The 23,782-nt window shown below is 42.7% G+C and overlaps 2 protein-coding genes across 2 annotated transcripts in view; one reads left to right on the top strand and one right to left on the bottom strand.

The window, feature by feature from the left end:
• Positions 1 to 4,036: 4,036 nt before the first annotated feature.
• On the top strand, positions 4,037 to 18,189 carry robo4 (roundabout, axon guidance receptor, homolog 4 (Drosophila)). Its single transcript, XM_030792809.1, has 19 exons — positions 4,037 to 4,235; positions 9,000 to 9,326; positions 9,938 to 10,095; positions 10,671 to 10,791; positions 10,868 to 11,006; positions 11,189 to 11,316; positions 11,443 to 11,558; positions 11,752 to 11,983; positions 12,098 to 12,219; positions 12,534 to 12,705; positions 12,938 to 13,129; positions 13,266 to 13,308; positions 13,548 to 13,663; positions 13,785 to 14,102; positions 14,240 to 14,366; positions 14,651 to 14,770; positions 15,545 to 15,781; positions 16,020 to 16,357; positions 17,774 to 18,189. The coding sequence occupies exons 1-19, from the start codon at positions 4,037 to 4,039 to the stop codon at positions 18,007 to 18,009; spliced, it is 3,441 nt and encodes a 1,146-aa protein (XP_030648669.1). The 3' UTR covers positions 18,010 to 18,189.
• A 4,605-nt stretch (positions 18,190 to 22,794) lies between these two features.
• Positions 22,795 to 23,782, bottom strand: part of robo3 (roundabout, axon guidance receptor, homolog 3 (Drosophila)) — a 98,599-nt gene continuing 97,611 nt past the window's right edge. Inside the window, exon 28 of the mRNA XM_030792236.1 lies at positions 22,795 to 22,803. Coding sequence (XP_030648096.1) covers positions 22,795 to 22,803 — 9 coding nt within the window. The remainder of the gene's footprint in view (positions 22,804 to 23,782) is intronic.

Below are 23,782 nucleotides of genomic sequence, written 5' to 3'. Positions count from 1 at the left end.
GGCGTTTGAAATAACGGTACCCAGATCAAGAAATCAATACAACCAGTCTTGTACAGACAAGCGATTTGGAATCAGTGTCTCCTCACACTCCCTCTGAGGTTAGTGGTTTCACAACCGGTCCGCGTTGCAGTTTAACTAACGATTTACCTTTTATTTTATTTTTTTTTTACACTCCGAATGAACCTTCGTTACGTCACACCCGACCTGCGGATCGGTTTGTCTCCATAACCTTGCGCCGTGTGTGACGACGTATGGAAAAGACGCAGGTGAACCCATGTTGGCGTGTGATTGTGCTGTGTGAGCTCCCACACTCCCCTTCCTTTTCCTGCTTCTCCTTGTTTAAATTTGGGGAGTCTTTGCAAGACGTGCAGTGAAATTCCAACCAGCATGATGAAAGAGAATCTAATGAATCAAATCCAATCCTATTAGTTCCGGCCCACATCTCTACACAGAGTCCTTTCTGCATGGTGATCAACTATGGATTTCACACAGACTGGGAATCAGGGTGAACAGCAGACACTTCTGAATTCATTCGGGGGAGGGAGACTCACCAGTAATCACCCTGCTGATCAAAATATAGCGCATTGTTTACTAATATTGAGCCTATATGCAATAAAAAAGATGTGCTGTGCAAAATACAGAACTGATATTTTTTGTTTAAACATCCACAGCCAGAAGACTTGTTGCAAATCCACTTAAGTGAATGTTTTGATGTTTTTGGTTATTAATACTGTTGAGAGAGAGAGATAAAAAAAAAAACCTTTATGGGTATCTGTAGACATGTAAACGTATTATGTTCCCTGGGAATTTACGTTTAATGGGCAAAATAATCGATTATTTAGCAACAGCTGATATTTAGATTCCATTGCACAAGAAATGTTTGGATTCAGTAATATACCATACAATTTCCACACTATCTCGACACAGGCGAACTCTGTGTAATCTCTGACTTCAACCTCTCCTGCGTGGACACTTGACTGACTGTCTCTGTTTTTTACTCCCTTCATCACTTGTTACATTTTCTTTCCCCCTCTCTCTCTCTCTTCTTGATTTTCATTTTCGTTGTGACCCTTTCCCGAGAGTGGGAAAATGGGCTGAACAAAGCGTCTGAGGGAACGAGGTTCTTTGGGAGTCTGAAGCAAGAGCCTTTGTGGAGCAGCCAGCTGGACACACAAAGAGCTGAGGGAGTGTGTGTGTGTGTGTGTGTGTGTGTGTGTGTGTGTGTGTGTGTGTGTGTGTGGGGGTGTGTGTGTGTGTGTGGGTGTGTGCGTACACGAGAGAGTGCTATGGGGGGGGGGGGGGGGGAAGAGAGGTGTGAGCAAAGCCCAGGATGTGGGTGTGGATGCTGGATTCAGAGATAGGGGAGGGGATATGAGAGACCACTAGATCCTGCTTTGTGATCCATTCAAGCAGAACTCTTGCACTCCTCACTCCCCCAAATCTTCTTTTTTTTTTTTTTTTCCTCCGTGGCCTGCCCCACACCTCTATACTCCAAACACCCCCGGTCTTGTGTATTCTCACACCACCATTCTCATTAGCGAGCAGGTTTAAGGTACAGTCACCTTTTCAACCTCCCATAACTATATTACCAGCCAAACACTACATACACAGTCATTAGATGTGTAAAGTATGGAGTTGTTTAGAAGCAACGTTTGGGGAGAGAAGGATCAGTTTTTCTTCTTCATCGTTCCAAATTTGAATAGTTGAGGTGAAACCGGATAACTTTGTCCACATTTCTCACTTTCGCTCAGAAACGTTCTATTTTAGATCAGGCTGACGAGCGTTGCTAGGGCAACAGCTGATGCATTTCAGGGAGAGAAGTGTGGATTTTCTCACTGCCGCTTGGTCCCGCTCCATTACCCCCTTTGTGCGAGGCCAGAGGGTGCTGTCAGAGTCTCATACACCCGCGGACAAATCCCTAAGAGCTAGCACGGCAGCTCCTACTCCTCTCCCAGGAGGGGATTACAGCACAACCTTCCACTCCTGAGGGAAAGATTAAGGCCCAATTTAGAGGTCAGAGTGCCCTCCAATAGCCTCTCGCTGCTCTGACCCAGCACCCCGTGGAGGGGCGAAGCGTGGCTCTTTGCCTCCTTGCCGGGCTCCCGCCGTGTTGCTTGGGGATCCCTGTCCGAACATCGCCCCTGCGCTCAGGCGGGGGGTGTGGCTTAGGCCGCGAGGTCACGAAAAGGGGACATTCTTAATGTGGCAGTGATATGGGTGGTCAGGTGAAGTTGGCCTGTGGAAGGGCTGAGTAATATGCTTTGTGGTTCTGTGGTGATGATGAACTGTTGGTTCCGCTCAGGCCTCAGGCATTGAGCATCCTTTTATACTGTTTCTGGGCATGCACTGCGGAAAGTGGGATGAAGTTGAATTAGATTCATCAGGCCTGCGACTGTGATCTGACTCAAGTTTTAACCGACTGACACGTTGTCATGTCTGTCACCATATCTATGTCATGCATTAAAAACCACAAGTTACTCCTCCAGTTTTCACAAAGTTTAATGTTAATTTGCAATGAGAAACAATGAAAATGATATTCCTCTCTGAATGAACCGTGATAGAGAAAATCAAACCAGCAAATATATATTTTTTGAATAATGACGATTTCTCTGGACTTCTCTTTTCCTTTTTCTCTGTTTTTTATGTCGAGGACAAAGCTAAAATGAGTTAAGTGTCTGCTCTGATAAAGAAGAAAAAAAGATTCAACAAGATTGAATTAGCATTGTTATTTCAGACTTCTTCTGAAAGTGTACAGAGCAGCTTCAAACAAATTGCTTTCTAACTTTTGTTTGATTCTGACCACTGGGCCAAGATGATGTACGAGGTTCACACTGTGCAGGCAGACAGCTACAAATTTCCCCTGGCTTGTTCCACTAGGGACAGCAAGAACTTTTGATTTGTTCCACTAATGAAGGACGGCAGGGGAAAAAAAAGACTCCTTTGTGAACTGTCTTACCTCCGCTCCTTGATAATCAAAGGCGCTAGCACTTTTGCTCCCGGATAATTGATATGTTGGGTGTGAAACACAAAATTGTCACTGGTTAGACTGAATCATCATCTCCTCTTACACAAATGAGAGGGTTCCAGTCTTGTTGATGATTTCTTCTTCTCCTTTCTCTCTCTCTCTCTCTCTCTCTCTCTCGCTATTTGATTCATCAGAACAAGATGAAAGCTGAGTGCAAAAAACCTGAGAGGGAAGAATCGTGTTTGAAAAGTCTGAATGCCTTCCTCTCCCCTTAACAAAAGCCTAGTCTTTCATGGTAGACGTGTGGGTAAAGGCATTTGGGAAGGTCAATTTTGTTTGAAAACATTCCTTCCTTAAAGCCTCAAAAGACAGTGGAATTTTGGAGAAATTCCGAGATGAGGGATGGTGCTTGCTTCCTCTTTTTCCACAGGGACGAGATCCAGTGGCTATGGGCGAAGAATTTCTTGATTTGTTTGATGTTTTAAGAGGGAAGACAGCATCATTGTAAGTGACTTGATCAGTCAACTAGTAGACACTTGATTAATGGAACTGATCCTCCTCAGTAAAGGAGCCCCCCCCCTCCCCCCCTCCCCATGGTAACCCCCACCCAGCTCTGGCCTTGTTTTCTGTTGCTGGGACGTGCAGAACGAATGACACAGATGTTGCTGGAGAAGACAGTCCCCTTGGTCCCCATCCATGGGCTCCGCTCACAGCATGGGGCCAGAAACTTGTTTTTCAATCATTGTTTCCCCCAACTTCTTTCCCAAAAGAAAAAAGAGGCTAGATAAAGGGGAGAGTGAGAGTGAGAGAGAGAGAGAGAGAGAGAGAGTGCAAGGAGCGAAGTAAAAAAAAAAAAAAAAGTAGAAGAGAGAGGGAGGGAAAGTGAACACAAAGAAATTGTTGAATATAAAGGAAAAAAAAAACACATTCTTTATAACAATCTCCAAATAATTTAGCACAGGGAGGTCCAAGAGTTAGGGAAGAGGGTAGCTGTGTCCTGCCCGCTGTACGGATGGGGCTGTGAGGGAGGAAGAGTAGTGAGCGAGTACCCCAGGGAGTAAGAGGATAAGGATGCAACTCGCCGTGTGGCTGCTTTGGGCGTCATGGCTGTGTACCTGGGCACAGGCCTCTCGCCAGTGTCAGTGCCAGTGTACCTGCCTGCCCGACGCCGCTCTGGCGGAGCGGTCTGACGGACAGAGCAGGGGACCCGTTCACCAGCATGGCGCACGCCACCGCCCCCGCCACAGAGACAGGGCCCATCGGAGGAAAGGTAAGTCTCACAATCCTTTCCCTGAATAATTCATACAGAGGACTTCGGATGCATAATCCATGTACTGCGACTCAAATTCCACCACATACCAATATCGGTCTTTGCCTGTTGGTCCCAAAAATAGAGCATTTTTGGATTAAATGTATGATCATTTCTTGGATATGATTTTGCTAATTGACATTTCACCTATTTTTTCGTCAGTTTTTTGTTCATTGACACTTGCAGTCCAAAAATGTTCTACAAAATGCTGCTACACTCCACAACTATTTTCATACGAAAATATTATAACACCTCAAATCAGATCTTTAGTTTTTCACAAGTAATGCAGTAGTCTGAGTGTGTCTCGATGTGTCTGATCAATTTACATGCTTGGTATCTGGATGATTTTATTCTCTTGAATAGATCATTATTTGAGAATAGCGCACCGTGCAGTGGTGTGCTATAATGTGAGCGTGGTTGTTCATTGCCTTTCTTCACAAATGAAAATGTTATAGTTATGCGTGAACTGAATGTCTTTGTCAGGCTTTTGCCAGGAACAAGCACTAATGCATGAAATCAGCATGACCGATAGTCCATAGAGGCCTGTCACCTGCAGAACTTTTAATCAGGATTAGTTATGTCCTAATTGACAAAATGTAGAACTGTACAATCTTGAGGAAAAACAGCTTAGCTGTATCAGGTGTGAACGAGACCAAGTTACAATGTGTTTGTTTGCGGTATCAAATTATTATGAAGTTTTAAGCTCGCAAGCCATTATGAAGTTTGAAGCTTACACTCCCTGTTCTACGCTCACACTGAATTAGTCAAGATTTGTTTGTAGATAATTTGAAAGGACAATTTACAATATTAATTTAACAAGAACCACTTGCGGTGTTTTGTAATTACATGGTTGGTTAAACATATTCCCCTTTGGTCTCTGATTACTGCCACAAGTGTTAACGAAGAAAATAAAATTAGTTTGTTTTCTTTTCAAAGCACCATCTCTGTCTCTTCATATAAGCTTGAAGTGGGTCTTTTTTTTGTAAAGCTAACAAATTGCATGATTAATATTTGATTTGTTCCCACTATTATATACTCTTAATTCATTTCTGTGGCAGTCTTTTTTGCTGTTGGTTGGATTTCCCTTACAAACTGGTAGTGGATATAGAGTGTTATGTTGAATGTGTTGGATGATGAAAGCTCTTTGTGGCAGTTGCTTTGTTATGTTTTCTTTTTTTTCTTTTTTTCTGTTTTTTTTTAGATTTTTCAAGTAACAGAATAATGTATAAGATTAGTACTATCAGAAAGAGAGACTTGGAACTCTCTCTTTTGATTCAGGGTGTCGTGATATAACCTCCAGGCATAAGTGGTCCAAGTAGAAATACAAGGTAACTGCCATGCGTGACAACAAATTTGATTTTCCATTATTTGTGAACAATTTTTTCTTTTTTTACTCCTGTCCCTCCAAAACCCCTTTTTCACGTTCTCCAAAGTTGCTCTCCCTTCAATTGCATTCCTCTCCCACTTTTATCAATGTCTGGCTGAAAACAAGAAAACAGTAAAGCAGGCCATTTCTTGGACTGTGTTTGGAGACTGCAGCCTAGGCTCCTTAGTGCCTTTTGTTGACCGCTGAAAGCCGGCTGATGTGAAGACCATCTACCCTGAGTCCCCTGGATCAATATACGTGTCCATCATGGGGGCAGAGGCTTTTTCCCTTGCACAATGGTCAGTTCACTAAACAGCACTTTATTTACGTGTTCTTTTAAAAGAAAATGAACTACCAGTGCTTTTGGCTCCTTTGCCTCTTCTCTTTTCTTTAGCATTTCCTCCTCCAACCCTCTAAAAGCCATATTTACATAGACTTAGGGCAGTTAGCTGCCGGTGTTTTCTTCCAGCTCGGCTTCTCTGTGTTTGTGTGTGTGTGTGTGTGTGTGTGTGTAATGTAACACATGGCACATGCAAATGATAATATAAATATATTCAGAGAGAGAGAAAGAGAGAGGGAGAGGGCGACCACTTGTGTGAACGCTGGCTGAGTAGAACCCAGTTACTGAGTTAAGATGTGGGGGGGGAAGACTTAGGAAACACTGGGGAGATAGGTTATGCTGGGACTTTATTTGATCATTCCAAAATATATAATGAACTAGGAGAAACGTGAATGTCAGACAAAAAGTATGTAGAAAGTTTAAGCGTGCTTTTGACCGGTCAGTTGATGCTTGTTTTCATTAACAATGTCTGGTGTACATTTCTGTAAATGAAATATATTTGTGACCACTGTTTTGAAATTTTCAAGAGCATGTGTCACCGCAAGTGGAACTCAAGGCATTTCCATGTATTGTTCTATATGGTTCTGAGGTTTCCTGTTTTGGCAAAGTGAACATGACTGTCATATTCATTATACTATCAAGCGAGAGAGAGAGAGAGAGTGTCCGAAAATACTACTTTAATTAATAACAAATACAAACTGTATTTCCCATTTATTAGACATTACAGCCAACCAGTAGTCAACCGGTTATGTGCGATGTTTCGGTATCTTGTCTTTTTTCTTTTCTTTTCTTTTCTTTTTACGATGTAACGTACGGTCTCCACACCAAATCCTGCAGACCTTCACTGTTTATTCAACTGACATGTCATCACCTCACTTCACCCGACTTTACCCGTCACATGGGAGTGTCCCAAAGCCGGATGGCGCTCTCTTTTAACATGTTTTGAGACACTACGGAGAGACCGTTTAACTTCGTAGTGGACAGAAAATAAAATTAGACATAATATAATTTTTAAATGTATGTATATACGCAATTAGTTCCTAACTAAACTTTGGCAAACTGTTTCTAAACCGATTTCAGCCATACTGTTCTGGAATGAATTTAAATGAACGGAGGGATAACGATGCGTTTAACTTTATGTTAATTTAAAATACAATTAAAATAATCTACTTAATGAGGTACATGATGACAGGACACCTTTTCATCAGACTGTGTCTAATTGTTGGAATTACTCGTAATACTCAAGGTAAGAGCTGTAATTATACTTTTTTTTTTTTTATTCAAATGTAGGCCGTTAGTTGTATCAGGTGTCGAAGGTGAGATACGACATAGAGTTAAAATAAATAAGATTTTTTCCAATGTGACTTTATTATGATTATAATTTTCTGTTTTCCTTTACCGATTTGGATAATGTACACAAATGAGTTGTCCTTAAAGTTAATCTCTGAATTCAGCTAATACTTTATTTATTTATAAGGCTGGACTTCTTTTTGTTCTGAGACTGTATTGGAATTTGCATTAGCAATCGGTGAGTGATGATTTAGGACTGCAGGACAGATATAGTCTAAAATGTTTTCATCCTCATTTATTTATTTTTCTATTTGTATACAGTCAACCATCAGGAAGAGTACAGGGAGCTCCATCCATGTAATATAGACATTAATCTCCAAATTGGTAATCTCCAAACTTGGTTAAGTCTGGACCAAAATAGGATTTTTTGACCATTTTAATACAACAACTATTCGTGTTAGGTTTCTTGTTAATCTGAATTGTATTGTAAAACACCTGCTCGTGCCTGAAATCTCTCAAGGGAATTGGTTCATTATACCCCACTGCCGGCCACAAAAATAGGAAAGCTTACTTATGTCCGGTGACCTGATTCTGTAATTTAAGTGATTTTAGAAGTGATTTGGGCTAATTTTTAAACAGTATGATTTCAGAGTAATCTCTGTACTTGCCTGTATTTTTTAAGGAGTACTTATTTATTTATATTTATGTATTTGTGTAGATCGCATTTGTTTAACTCTGCATATGCCCCGGTCTATATTGGAACCTCCGAATCTGAGAATTTCTTGACTCTTCGTGGTCACAGAAACTGTTCCTCTTTGTCAGGAAATACTGATCTCTCAGACAATGGACACTTAATATAGTTGGAAATCTGGGCCAAAAAGTCTTATCTAATCGCTGGCTGCACTGTTAGTGTTGCTAGCAAGTTTGCTTCTGCTGGTTTTACTGCATGATTGAGAAGATCGATATCTCATGATTGATAAAGGGCTAAAGTGCATTTGATTCAGCGAAGAGCAGTGCTCCCTTTTCAGTTTTTTTTTTCCATTTCCCATTGTAATAAAGCCCTGTATAAACAGAACGCAAAGGCTTATTCCAAAATTCGATCGAGCGCGTGTATGTTTGTGTGTGGCTGTTTTTTTTTCCGTCTCGTAAAGGCGCCCCTTTTTGCGTGTGCGATTGGCATGTTTTGGCATTGGTCTACAATGAGAACATTGTCACTTGTTCAATAATAGCAGGAACACTGGTTGCGCTTCGTGCACAGGTGACGGATTTCCTGTTGGTCTCTGATTGTGTCCCTTAGAAGAGGCTTTTGTTCCGAACACAGTGGGAAAAACAGCCTGACACTCGGCATTGTTTCTGGCCAAAGTCAGGAAGTCCAGCACTCTTGCCCATAGACTGGTCACCCAGTATGCCTGCTACAGCTAACAAAAGAATTCCAATGCCAGCTAAGAATAAGTATTGTTTATGTTATGAGTTTTGCAGTTTGAGAATGAATGATGTTCACATCACTCTCCTGAGCCACTTGATATGCATATGATGAGAATCGTGCGTGGCCTAGCTTCCTCTCATATTCAGTATCTCATATTTTAAAGATGTATTTCTTGCGAACCAAAGGGGAAACCCTGCTGTGAAAATAAAATTCCATGACTCATGTACTGGGTTGACTTTTCAGTTCTGTGTGTGTCTGCTGTAAGAATTTGAGATTTTACTTTCTGGCGCTCCTGTTCTTCAGGTTCTAGGTCACGATCGGATGAACTTGCCCCTCGAATCGTCCATCATCCGTCCGATGTGGTCGTTAAAGCAGGCAGCCCTGCCACCTTCTCATGCCGGGCAGAAGGAAACCCCAAGCCCACTATAGTGTGGCTACGTAACGGACAGCCTTTGGATCTGGACAGGATGGAGGGCCAGTCTAAGCCCATTGTCTTAGTTGAGGGAAGCCTCTTCTTCCTCAGCGTGGTCCCAGGCAGGAAGAGTCAGTCACACGAAGCTGTGTATGCTTGCGTTGCTCAAAACAGTGTTGGCAAAGCCATCAGCCGAAATGCTTCCCTTCACATCGCAGGTAAGATGAATCCTATGGGAAGAAGAAGCGTTATTAAAAATCTTGGATAGGTTTTTGTTATTGTCTGGTGTTCAAAACACAAACCGTTTTATTGCTCTCAAGACAGAAATGGGCCATTAAGTGACAGTATTTTTTTTTTTAAATAAATATGAAAGAGGCGTACGTTTCTGTGAGAGGAATTGAGGTCATAGTCAGAGTTCGATTGCTGGGAATCTAGTGTCAATATTTGGTCTCCTCCCCCCAACAAACACTCTGCTAATTGAGCCCTGAAAACGCACTGTGTTTGCAGCCCAAACACAAATCTCTCAAGCCCACTTCTCAGTGAATTCCAGAGCTTGTGGCGGTAATTAGGCCTTATTGAGCTGCCGAGGCAATAATGAGTGATTAATTAACACAGGTCTCTGCAGGGCAGTGGACAGTCCTTTAAGCTGCTGAGAACCATCTGGAAAAAAAAAAAAAGAAAAGAAAATGTAAAGTGGGTGATTTCCTGTTTGTTCAAACTTTTAACCCTCTGAGAACACATAGGCTTAATAAATAGTTTAGACAATAGACAGTATTTTGAGTTTGCAGATTGCCGTTACAGAATCAAATCGTGTTGTTCTCACCCGCAGTTTTGCGTGAGGAGTTCCGTGTTCAGCCCAGTAACGTGGAGGTGGCTGTGGGCGAGGTGGCAGTTATGAACTGCAGCCCTCCTGTGGGTCATCCTGAACCCAATGTCACCTGGAGAAAAGACGGAATTCTCATCAACAACACAGATGAACACTTCACAGTGAGTGACCCCATAAACATACTAACTAACACCGTCACTGGAATATGCCAATTCAGGGCAATGGGCCTTATAGTGGGTTTTTTTTTTTTTTTTTTTTTTTCAAATGAAAATGTTAAATATCCATTGAAGAATAAAGCAGGCATGAAGTAGCAGTACTTTTTTTTTTTGGTCTTTTTCTAAGAACTGACATGATTGGTCTTCTCCAAGGCATTGCCTCTAGAGGGCACTGTAAAACCAAAGACAGACTGGCAGCACACACTTACATCAGTGGATAAATGTGGTCAATATTAGGCCAATTTGACCATTCTTCGTATTGGTTAAAGTTTTTATAACGTCCTTAAGGTCACAGAGGCTGCACAGTTATCATGACTGCTCACTGCTTCAGTAAAAACATGGATATAGTTAATGGTTTTAGGAGATATTACTACACTATATTCCTACTCCATAATCCCCCCACACTTTCATGATCTAATGAACCTAATAAAAATGTTTTTCAAAATTAAACATATGTTGTATAATTGCATATGCAGAAGAATTGGGCTTTCTCCTATTCCTGACTCATTCTTAATGTGTAGGAACTCAACGGCAAGCTGATCATTGCTCCAGCGTGGAAAAACGACTCCGGGATGTACACTTGCGTGGCTTCCAACACAGTCGGCGTACGAGAGAGCAGGGCGGCTAGACTGTCAGTATTGGGTAAGAACTATCTCTCTGCATTCGCATCTATCAAACTGGAAAAGTGAGTCTTAAACCTCCCCTAAATCTCCCGCAGCCAAACCGACGTTGCTGCGTGAGCCTGAGGACGCATTTGTGAAGCTGGGGGAGTCTGTCCAGTTCTTCTGTGAGGCCGAAGGAGACCCCATGCCTGCTATAGAATGGAGTCGAGAGAAAGGCTCTCTGCCCAATGGAAGGTCCGAGTCAAATACCCTAGAATCACCATTCTGTCATACATCACTATCCGTTTACAGTCATATTCAAGTAGTAGTTAACTTAAGTCAGTGTAGTAATAAATAAGTAATTAACTATCAAACATGATGGAAATAAGTGAAAAGTGGGAGATAAACATTTCGTATTTCATGCCGTATTTCATCAGGTATCTGATTAATCCAGATCAGAGTCTGCAGATCCATTATGTGACAGCCCAGGACGTGGGAAGGTACATCTGCACCGCAGTCAATGAAGTGGGCGTGGCAACAGCTGACGCTCAGCTTATTGTGGAAGGTAAGAGTAACAAACAGATCACAGATCAGCACAAATCACAATAATGCAGGTCGATCGAGCACGCACGTGGGCATCATTTGCGCGTCTAGCAGATCTGTGGTAGAACGTGTCATATTATTGTTACAGATGCTGCCAGCACAAGACAGAGAGACCTGCACAAGGAGCTTTCAGCTCTGCGTGTGAGTTTGGAGAATGTTACTTTCCTGAGTACGCCCTCCAACATCTCCCAGGTGGTGTGGAAGGTAACAAATATTTCATTTGTGACTGCAGATCACATATGAGCTTCGGTCTATAAGCTACGATTGTCATATTGTGTTAAGATTCAAATGTGTTCATTTATGATGTTTGTTTTGGGGTTTTTTTTGGCTCAAAATGGCCTGAAGAGAGTTTTTTGAAAGCCTTTTTTTTTTTTTTTTTGTTTTTGTGCACGTTCAGCTGCAGTCTTCTCTGGCTCAGCCGCATTACCTGGAAGGATTTGAGGTTCTGTACCGCTCTCTGCTGCCAGCCAGTTCAGACTGGGCAGCTAAGAAGGTGTCTCTGCCCAGCTTCCAATCTCGCATTGGCCCCTTGAAAAGAGGCTATAAGTACGAGTTCAAAGTCCGCCCTTACGGCAGTGGCCTCTACGGTCGAGAGAGCAATACCAGACATCTACGCATTCCAGAGATAGGTGAGAATTCAGAATGCGCTAACAATGCACCGGTATCAGAAAAATAAAATATCTGTTCTAAAAAAGAAATGTTCTAATTTAAGCTGTGTGAGTGACCAGTTGACATTTCTTCAGTCCCTAGTGCCTCACCTTCAGGCATCTCCATAACGATGCCCACTGACCGGAATGACACGGTGTATTTGAGCTGGGAACCTCCACCCCACGATGCACACAATGGGATTATTCAGGGCTACCAGGTAACGCTCACTGAAGTGAAGAAGTCAGCCGTGAGCAGATGTCGTTGCCTAGGGCAGAATTTCTAAACCTAGTCCTTACTGCCTCCCTGCCCTGTGCATACTCCCAGCTCTGCACTGGCTGACTTAGCCCATGTGATCCAAAGCCTGATAATTTGATGATCAGTTGTAACAAGTGTGCGAAAAACACAGACGTACAGGGCAGGGGAGCGTTGAGGTCTCGGTTGAAAAACGCACATCTAATGCACATTTTTGTTTTTTGTATTAATCACGAAGTGTTGGTATCTTGCTCGACGTTTTGATCTTTTTTTTGTCAGGTGTGGTGTTTAGAGTCAGAGGAGCAGCAGTTTCTAAACTGGACAGTAGACAGTGGCACTCACACCCTGGAGATTGGTAGGCTTTACCCAGGCAAACAGTACTGGCTCAGGCTAGCAGCAGTCAACGGGGCTGGAGTGGGCATGCTGAGTGAACCATACAGGCTGTTTATTGGTTAGTTACTTTTAACTGAGATTATTTAATATCATGCACTGTCTCTCTGTGTGCCTTACTTAGCAGTGAAGAATGAGAATGAGGATGTGGCTATGAATGTACTTATCCAAGCAGTGGTGTTGAATAGAAATAAATGGGATGTACCTCTCTCTCTCTCTCTCTCTCTCTCTCTCTCTCTCTCTCTCTCTCTCTCTCTCTCTCTCTCTCTGTCTTTCTTCCTGTCTTTCTGTAGAACCAAAACAAACTGGGCCTCCTCACCAGAGAGCTATGGGGAGTATGGGGAATGTTCTGGAAGTGCTGAGGGACCCAGTGTTCATTGGCAGTGTGGGAGCACTCCTCTGGTGCATCCTCATGGCAACTGCAGTTTGCCTGTATCGTCGCCATGGTAGACCTGCCAATCTTAACCAATCTCACAAAACTGCAGGTCAGGAATGAAGCTAGGGATGGTTTTTCTACCTTCAAAGCTCTTATACCTATATCCAAGCAGATGTATGATCAGTTTTACTGTAATTTTGAATTCTGTGTGTTCCTCAAAGTCTCTGTCCTTATTTTCTGTATAGGGTTGTACAGACTTCCAAGCGAAGACCTTATTATCAAGCATAGGTAAGTTCAGTGACAATCTACATCCGAAAACATGCCTAAATTGTTTCATTTTACAAGACTCTTGACTCTTAACCTCTGAAGAAAAGTTACTGCTATAAAAGGTAGGGTCAGTCATTTAGTGCAGCACAGTGTTAGTGCTTTTAACTGTAACCTTAGTCCTGAACCGTCATAATAAGGTACAGTTGTTTTGTTTTTTTTTCTTAAAATGAATCACATGTAACTTTTGATATGTCTGGAAGGATGGCGGCCCCTGATTCACCCTGGATATCGGGGGCTTGGAGGCCCGATTTCTGTAGTGAACAGTACCAGGGACTGTGGGCTAAAAGCCAGGAGAACCCAGGCTTCAGGAAAAGCAGTGAGTCAGCTCCCTTCAGTCCTTTCTCCCCTGACACATCAACAATGTTTACTACTAATCAGAGTTGGCAATGTGAGGACGTTATGCAAATCAGTGTCTCACTCCCCCGCTCTGTTGACAGCTCTTCCCATATCAGCAAAGAAGGAGACGAGCCCTCTGGAGTCGGCCGTCCCCATCGTGCCGGACAGCTGTGGCATGTATGGAACTTTCTACGTGGACCTCACGGGAAACGGTCTGAAGACGTTCAATAGCCCCGCCCGACGTCCCAGGATGCCCCGCTGCAGCCCTCAGCAGAACCCTGAGACCGTCCTTATCACGCAACCCGTCTTCAAAAACGCGCCGGTCCGAGAAGCCCAGGCGCTGCCATGGAAACGAGCTCTCCCTGCCCAGCCCAATATGGGAGTCCTCAAAGAATCCTGGGAGAAAAACTGCAAGAGAGGTAGGGGGGGAAAAAAGAACTGTTTTTCTTTTGTTATTATTTAGTATGTTTTATTTTTAATACTGTTGACTTAGTCATCTTGCCTTTTTTCTTTTTTTTTTTTCTTTTTTTGAATCCCATCTCCATTCTTTCTGCAGAACTGCATGCGGTCAACAGTGCCCCTTTGGTGCCCATTCGACAGCAGGCCCTGGCACTGCGGAGCCCCCCCAGCAGTCACAGACAGAGACTGAGTCAGCACCACCCAGGTAATGTTCAATTACCATCGTTTTAACATTCCGGAAAACTCTGCACTGCTTCATTACCATCACCTTCACTTTATTCTTTCCTCCATGCTATTGTGCTCTTAATGTCGGTTATCAAACTCTGGATATATTGTGTGTGTTTTCTTTTGACGTTTTTAAGGTCTGTGTACAGCTTTTATTTACGCGACGTGGTTTGTTTCGCGTCACACGCGCCGACGTGTGGTGGGGACAAAACGTTTGTTGGTGACGAAGTAAGAGGACCACTTTGTCGCTTTGTCTTACGACAGATGGGAATCCAGAGCGCAGGAAGCCCCTGGGTTCACCGCGGATACTTCACTACTCCGCTTCGCTGCATCTTGTGGACATGCTGCCCACCCCTCCCCCTCTCCCGGTGGACGACACTCACAGCTTGAGCTCAGAGGAAGGGTGAATAAAGATAGCCGTCGACGTCTCTCCCCACCTCCCCGAACACCCATTGTTTTAGCCTTCCTGGCTCTCCGTGTCACTCGATGCCACTTCTCGCCCTCCAATTACAGTACACAGGGCAACACCTCAGTCACACCTCACTGAAGCTCTTACTTGGATGATTATTATTCAGTGTAACTGACATATCAGAGGCCTGGTTGGCAATATACAGCTGAAGAGAGTTGGAAAATACCGAGATGTGGTGTGGGAATATCTGTGCCAATAGGCCCTGTTTTCAGGGATAGACGGTTACTATTTTCCTCAGTTCTGCAAGACAGGAAACAATTTACTCTGCTGGCTCGATTTAGTGGAGAGGAGAGCGGTTGGGGAAAAGCCCAGTCTACTCATTTAGAGTGAAAAAGGCTGGAAGTTCAAATGTTTTTAGTTAAAGTGCTGTCAGTGAGTGGTTCCAGGAAGCCCGGTATTTGTCTTCTATTGCGAGAAACAGGCGCTGAGCGGTCAGAAGAAGAAAAATAAGCTAAGGATATTGGAATGGATAAAGAAACATGTTTTGCTTAGGTCCCTGGGTGGACCCTCAGGGCCTGCTTATTCACCTGATTCAACAAATCAGGACCATGATAAATAGTTGATTAGCTAAACGAGGTGTGTTGCTCCTTACCTAGAACAGAAATACATAGCACGACCCCCCACAGATCTACCTGTAGTAATAGCTTTTCTCTCGTGGTCCTTTTCTGTGGAAGAGTAAATGAGGTTTATGTTGTTTTTTTTTTTCAGATCCAGCAGGTCCACTAAGCTGACGGTGGACATAGGCTCTCTGCCCTCCATCAGCACTTCATCTGCTCTCCAAGGAGCCAATGGCATCGCAGTCTATCCGTCTCAGCCCAGCCCTTCTTACAGTCACTTATCCACGGCCTCCTTCTGCCTGTCCACTGATGACTACCAGGACACCACCCTTAGCACTCAGGCCATGTACCCCTATTTGGAGCTTAGTCCCAAGGCAGAGAGACGCAGGTACGGACAAAGTAGAATCCGAACCGCTCTTTTTTTTTTTTTATGTTTACTCCCTTCATTGTAATCAATGACAAGCCAACTCAGTCAATCGTACATAAATCAGTTGCATACCCTTAGGGTTCTGGCATAAAATTTTGCCCGAGGGAATGTGAATGTATGTAAATTTTATGCTGTAGAACGAAATGATAAACATGACTGCATTTTGGAGGTTTTTTCAACCAGGCTGTTTCTCTTTCAGTGCCCTGTCTGAGAATCCACCCTCAAGAGCACGTCCGTTTTCTCCAACGCCCACGTTTGGCTACATCTGCGGGCCAACGGAGGCGGAGGACGTTAATGACGAGCAGGACTCACAGCCAATGGGTGGTAGGAGGGCTACCCTGAGGAGCACACCCTCCTCCTGTTTCAGCGAATGGGAGGGATCGATGTGGAACGCTTGGGGCTCGGTTTCTGAGGGCAACATGCCGAGCGCACGCACCAGCATCATCAGCTCCTCCGACGGCTCGTTTATGAACGACGCAAACTTTGCCCGTGTGCTCGCCATGACGGCAGAGTCCATGAGCGGAACTACTTTATCAGGCAAGGCCTAAAATAATTTGAAAACACTCTCCTTCATTCACATCAAGCTACCAAATGTCACGTATTAGAAGTAACTTATTATCAAACCACCAAAAGGCATGTACTACGAGTAGCTTACAATCGATCCAGAAGTCGTGCACGCACAAGAAGCTCATAATAAAATATCTTAATGTCAGAGATGTAATAGCATGCCAGCTGAAACCTGATTTTTTTCCTAAGACCACACAGTTTAAGTTTAAGTAAGAACACTCACATTATAAAAAGAAGTGTATTTTATGAATCATAGAAGTAATGGAAAAGAAAATGTTCGTACCATGTAAGTTGTCTCATTACAGGGTCTGTAAAAGTGTGTAAGGTAGGAGTGAAGGATCCAGTAGTCATGAATCTGTGTTTGATTCATTGATTCATACATGACCTAATCTATTTCATTAGCCATTAGCCGCCCAATCAAACATTTTCCTCATTGCTTTGGCTGGATGTACCAAGAGATTCTTCAGTTATTACTCCCTGTGGTGGCCATGACATGATGCTACACATGCTGTTTGCTGCCACTAGATGGCAGCTTCAGGTTAAAAAAAATGTTTGGTCTTCTGTGTAAAAGCCTCAGAAATGACCCAACCTTCAACCAGCATTGTAAAACGTTTGAGAGATATTTTCTATACTTTAGCCTTTCCATTTCCCTCCTAAAATGTCAAGCACTGGTAATTATTACCTTTATTACTGCTACTTTCTCCTTTGTTGCTGATTTACAGAATGTCACAGTCATACAAGTAATTAATATTTATAATTAGCCTGGAAAGTACAGTACAGGTGCGTCAATTATCGGAGTATAACAGTGGAGAGTGGTTGCAGAGAATTCATGTTTTGAATGAAATTTGAATATTTTCGTCTCTGCTCTTTGCTTCACCTATAGCAGAGATCAAAGTCTGTCACTCTTTATTTACCTCCTGAAAGAACAGTTGGAATTAATGGGAGTGAAAAGAGGGGCGTAGGAACAAAAGGATTAAGAGAACCTCTCAGGCAAATTGTACCGGCTGCCGTACCATTGTTTTAAAAGCGTCACCAGATCAATCAACTCTTCTCAAAGGGAGCCTCTGCTCTCCTTTGCCATTTACAGAATTGCAGAGTTTTTGTTTTTTTTTTCTCCCTGTGAGTGCAGGCAACAAATGAAACAGCTTCGGGCACAGTGCATTATATTAATGGGATGGTGATGAGTGATGCAGTACAAGATGCAGTATGATAAATTGTCATTTATTTAAAACATTATAAGAGTTCTCAAATGCATTTTAATGAACGTACCAATACGTGATTGCCGTCGTATGATCCTATATATCATTTTCGTTCCTAATGCTGCGCGTAAGTCATGTTGAGAAATAACTCGTGCTGAGCGTGTTGTTTTTGTGGATGTGCATGCAGACTTCTCTCCCCCCGCGTCCCCGCTGAGTGCGCTGTTCCCCCCACGGGATTGTTTTGGGGAGGCGGAGCCGCTGCCCGTTTGGGACTGGAGCACAGCGTGGGTGGAGGAGATGGAGGCCCAGTACCGAGCCTCCAGAGAGGCCAGAGGAGCAGCGGGACGACTCTCCACCCCTGACGGTTGGGGTTATCTCTCAGACACCAGACAGGGCCTCCACAAAAAGCCCTCTCAGCGATGAACGCTACTCCCGTCGTTCCTTGTCCGCTTTGCAAACCCTAGAGATAGCCTCAGCGCTGAACTACATTTCCCATAATACCTCAGGGCAGCCCCTCTTCAGTGTCCTCTTAGGTTCTTGGTCCTTAAGGGTCTTGACCCACACATTAGGCTGCAAAAATATTTGTTACTGCTATAACAGACTTTTTTTTTTAATATAACTATGGAATCTTCTGCATAATATTTTGAGATTTTCATTTGAGAAGAAGTGGTTGCACCACACTGCAATAAAAAAAAGTTTTAGATTGGAAATCCCGGTCATATGCTTTTGATACGTATGTCTTATGACAAATATGACAGATGTGTGTAAATATGACAGTTTTATTTAATGTTCTTCAGACTTTTTATTTTACAAAAGTTCATTTACCGTGCCCAGAAAATATTGTTTTTAAAAATTATTTTGTGTCTTTGGGATGTGTTTCTATTCTTTTACATGGCTCTGAGCCGTTAGAATTGATGTATTAGTTGTATTTGATTCGTAATTGATTTCCTGTCTTTGTCAATCATGCCTTTACATGAAAATGAAAGATGTTAAAGCGATGTTTTTACACTAAATCTAGATTTCCTGTGAAAGTGAACGAAAATGTAAATTTAGAGGTACATATTCATTGCTAATTTTTTTTTAATAACAATAGATGTCTGTAAGACCCTTTTGTAGGACTATTCATCACTAGTATATTAACTGTTTTAATGGTGCACTACTGCATTGTTCTAAAATGAATTAACCCTTTGCTCTTTCTTATGGCTTTTTCAATATAAATAAATCTCTTATGAAGTAGCAAATCTGAGTTAATCAGAAGCTGATAACGTCCCGCATTCTCTCTGCCGCTCAAATCACTTGGTGTTTGGCTTACTCACGTACATTGCATGGGAAATGTTAATCCTGGTCACAAACAAACAGAAATCACATTACAAAACAGTAGCCACCCGCATGACATGTGCCACAAATGCTCAGGGATTATCCTTCATCTCCTGCATTTGCCATGGCCATATGCTTGGCACAAAAGGCCACCACCCTGTCCCCTTCCACACACACACACACACAAACATACACACACACGCACAGACTTTCAGGATCCGTGGCAGTGTTTTAGGCCTCGGCCAAAAAAGCCAGCTTTTTATAGCCTGCCAGTAATCCAGTGACCCATATCTCTGAGTGTGTCTTTACACAGCAGAGAGGAGAATGTACTAACTTCTTTTCCTTTATCACTCTGGTGTTTTCCTTTTGCTTCCATTCATTTTTCATGAGCGAACTGTCATTTTGTCCTCAGGGATTTTCGCGGTATGAGAAGAACGAAGCAGTCACAGACTGATCTTGCGATTTCTTTTGTAGCAGTGATTAAGTTGGAAGCTTTGCTTTTTGTTCGAGACACTTGGCTTGTTACTGTATTTTTGAGCCTTTTTCTGACAGTAAATAAGAGAGAAAATATATTTGCATAGATATTCTATACAATTCAGGACATTATGTATGGGATTGTATTGAAACTGTTATGACTGAATCAGCTATCATTTGCATATACACATCATACTCACACCATGATAAATTGTGTTATTAACTCTATGATTTATCATGAATTCCATACCATTGCTTTATTTCCAATCTGTCCATGTCTAATCTTAGCCAATCTGTACCAATTATTTCAGGCACAGTGGCTAGCACCACTTTATAATCTCATGCAAATATGTATGAGGTACAAATGGTCTCATTAAATGCTATTAATGTCCAACACCTGGGCAGTGCTTTGACTCAGCTATCAATTTGGATGCTGCTACTTCATTGCCAGTAGGACAAATTGCATCAGCCCCCTTTTTTTTTTTTAAGTGCACAAAGCTGCGGTTAGGACTTCTTTCCGGTGGGTCCGTAGGACTGGTCAGCAGAACAGAACTGTTAGCAAGTCACGAGAGAAAAAGGTGGTTTGGACAAAGCCCAGAGGAAAGCAGCCTTCTGCTGGCCTGTGATGACCCACATCTGGACGGGGTGAGATTAGACCAAGGAGTGAATCCTTCTGTTTCCCAGCCAGACCAGGGAATCTCGTTTTCTCTTATCCCCCCTGTAAGATGGAACCAACCTCACGCTGGTTTTTTTGCAGCCAACATAGCTTTATGCTATGTTCTAACCTTCTTTTTCTTTCTTTTCTTTTCTTGTTTTCTCTACCACAATGACTCATTCCATCAAGCCTCATCATCTCGAAAGCGGCTTGTTGTTATCATGCTGTTTCCGAGGAAAAATGTCATCGCTTGTATTTTAGTAGGTTGTCTGAACAATGTCCTCTCGTTTTAATGCCGCAGTTGTACGCACTTTGAATGCATTAAGTGAACAATAAAGTCAAAAGCATCCATCTCCTGGTCTAAGTAATTAACATGGAAATTGGAGAATGGTATTTGGACTACACTCAGTTCCCCCTCTGGCCCTAATGGGCGTGTCTGCCCTGACACTGCCCTAATGAATGAGTCCGTGATTTATGGAGAGAGGGGCCACAAAAAAAAAAGAAAGAAAAAAAAAAAAGGAAGAGAGTCTAAGTGTGAGGAGCGGAGGGGAGGGGAGTTTGAGGGGAGTATTTCGGATGCCTGTAAAGGTCAGGGCCCAGAGTCCCATCAGCAAAACGCGTCAGCGAGACCCCAGACGGCAGAACGTTGATTAGAGATCGTATCGAAAAAGTCGCCTAAGCTGACAGTTGCACCGTACACCCAATCACGCGTGTTTCCGTTTTGAGGGACATTTGAAATGGAAGTTTGGGAAAGTGAAAGTTTTTTTTTTGTTTTGTTTGTGATGAGCAGTCCACTCCCAGACCATAACGACGCGTCAATCTCTCGAAGGAGCAAGACCACCTCTCCTCTTGGTACCACGTCTCATTTGGGATTGAGGGAGCAAGAGACAGTTCTTTCACCTCTCACTGCTTCCAGAGACGCCCTCACCAAGGCAATTTCATGCTCCTCAGTGCATGCTCAACCAGGTGGAATGTGCTAGAGGCTGTTGCAAGCATCAAAGATGCCACATAGTTGTTTTTTTTTTTTTTGTTTCGTTTTTACTTGTCATCTTAGAATGGTGCAGCAGCATCCAAATTGCACACGTATTATAAAAGAATGCCTATGACCTTGCGTTCTGTAATTAATTTTCTTCATTACAGCCTCACTGCAATATGTTCTCCTTCAATGGGCTTGGAGAAAGAGAGATGAGTGACCTGAATTCAAAACAGCGGCCAAAGAAATCACTCTGAGAGCTTAAGTTTAGAGCTCAACAAATGTATTTTTTTTATTGTATCTTTACAAAACAACAAAGACTACAAAAAAAGTTAGTCAACAGAACTTATAGATTTTGGTTTTTTTTGGAACAGAACACAATTTTCTTTTCTTGTCTTTTCTTTTTTCAACACACTGTCTCTGGAAACACACACTTTCTCGCTCTCTCTCTCTCTGTCTCTCTCTCTCTCAAAAAAATGGGTACAATCTTTCACAATGGCTGTCAAATGACAAACTTGTTCTGTTTATAGTGGTAAAAAAAAAAAAACACATTCCCATCAGATCATAAGAGCAGAGATCCACAGACAGGGGGGGAGACAGGCAAAAGCATCCTCAGAAGAGGTCTAAGAGACAGGCTGTCTGACTGGCTGGTTAACAACACACATTGTGCTTCATATTTTTTGTTGTCTTCCAACACAACAAAGAGTGCAATATTACTTTATGCTTTCAAAAGGTATACATCTCTACAAAAAAGGCTTGGCACATTCAGACATTAACTTTGTAATATTTGACCCTTTAACATGTGTTCTCTTTTTTTTTTTTTCCTTTGTTCTTATAAATACAATATACTTTTTTTTTTTTTTACTTTCCCTGCATCCGGAACCCATGTAATAAAAACCTTGAGGAGACGACTATTTACATGTGAGTATGGGATGTAAAATGCCCCCAAACACAGTCATAAATAACAATAACAATAATATTAAAAAGTTCATGATTCACGTTCAGTGAGGCGCAAAACGCTGATTCTGTACACTCCTCCCCTGTTCGCCGTCTTTCCTCTTCGGTGGTCGGAGGGGAAAGAAAACGGATGCACGTTGACTGAAGATTCATTTTGCCTTTTTTTTTTTCAGCCTCCTTTTATCTCATTTCCTGAAAAACGAAAAAGGCACAGGGGGTCAGACAGGAACTGTAAGAGGAAGCTCTAGGCATCGCTGTCTTGGACAGCTGTATCATTTCAAGTTGTGTGCAGGGTGCCATTCCGACTTCAGATTTACATTGACTGCTTCGGATTATCAAGAGAATAGTCATGTGGCAATCTCCAAAACTGCCGCTACATTCAAAGATGAATTTTGAACAACATAACATTTTTCTTCGTTTATTTGAGGGCAATGAACACAGATTTTTCAATTTCTTATATATAAAAGCATTAAGAGAACAAATGTGCTTATTTCAAACTGAAATGAAGGATAAATATTGGCCTACATCCCTCCCGCTTAAAAAAGAGCCAGTTGGAGCCACTTGGGACAGAAAGTATTTAGGTCTTCATGGATTACTTGCTTCAGCGTTTATCAGGGGGATTGACCATTGAGTGCTCAGGAAAAAGATCTAAGACAATAAAGTCAACCTCATCTCTGGAGGAGAGACCCCTTTTCCCCTAACACATCAAGGATCCATTGAGAAGCTCTGTCGGGGTGGAAAGATAACGTTAACCGCCGCGACAGCAGACTGGGGGGAAACCCAACCCTCTACCCTTTATGGTGCACACTGCCTCCTTTGTGTGGACTGCCTTTCAAGATCCCTGTGGAAACCCGAGAGGTTGGCCACATCAGAAGATCAGGGTCCTTGTCCATGTGAGGAGCGACCCTGGAATCTACGAGAGGAGCAGTCACCCATGTTTCCCGTGGAGGATATGCCTTGGTCTCACAGGATGGAGGTTTCAGGACCAAAGGAGCCAGTCCGGTTTTACGATCGTTCATTCATTTATTCAGTTCATTCCCCCGTCCCCCTGATCAAATTTAATTCAACAGATTTAATTCAATTTGTTATTTTGTTGGTTTTAACAGTTTAACAATTGACATTTATGACCCTTTTTCTTTCTCCCTCCCTCCCTGTCTTTACATATTGACAGTAATAAAGGGAAAAAATTCATAGAACGTGTTCATTCATTTTCTCAGCTGCTTATCCTTATTAGGGTCGCTGGGGGTTGCTGGAGCCTATCCCGAAGCTCATTGGGCGAAAGGCGGGGAAAGACCTTGGACAGGTCACCATCGCAGTCATGGGGCACAAGCTAACTCGAATATAATTTATCAGGCTAACACATCACCAGAAAACAAAGCACTGGTCTTTTTCTTTATATGTAGTGAGGAGGTACAACAGTGGAGAAATAATGCTTTCATGCAAGTCATCAGATTTCACAGGGAGAGACCGTCTCATGTTTTTGACTGTGCGCGGATCTGACAGAAAAAAAAAGAAAGAAAGAAAAAAAAGAAAACCCCAAAACAAAACAAACAAAACAAAAGCAAATTGCGTTTGATAGACGGGAGAGTGTTGTTTTTGTTACTGTGGTCCTTACTCCGCTGTCATCCCTTTGGCCTGCAGGCCGCTTCTAGTGGTACTAACAGCATGTTCCCACATAAAAGAACCTTTTCTCCCACAATGAGTGCACTTAAAAGCCAGCTATAGCTCAGCTCCTCAGCAGCTCTATGCCAATAATAATTCACAAAGCCCAGTCCCTGCGTGCAGAGAGGACAGCTCGTGTATGTACAGTGCGTGTATGT

Source organism: Chanos chanos, chromosome 15 (genome assembly GCF_902362185.1).
Source record: "Chanos chanos chromosome 15, fChaCha1.1, whole genome shotgun sequence".
NCBI lineage: Eukaryota > Metazoa > Chordata > Actinopteri > Gonorynchiformes > Chanidae > Chanos > Chanos chanos.
This window is presented reverse-complemented; position numbering and strand designations above follow the sequence as displayed.

What these genes read in the sequence shown, in the direction of transcription:
- robo4 (XM_030792809.1), top strand. Translation starts at nt 4,037, where the DNA reads ATGCAACTCGCCGTGTGGCTGCTTTGGGCGTCATGGCTGTGTACCTGG. An exon ending in GGTAATGTTCAATTACCATC is followed by an intron (nt 14,367 to 14,650) that starts GTTTTAACATTC and finishes TCCAGAGCGCAG; the next exon opens with GAAGCCCCTGGGTTCACCGC. An exon ending in GAGCGGAACTACTTTATCAG is followed by an intron (nt 16,358 to 17,773) that starts GCAAGGCCTAAA and finishes ATGTGCATGCAG; the next exon opens with ACTTCTCTCCCCCCGCGTCC.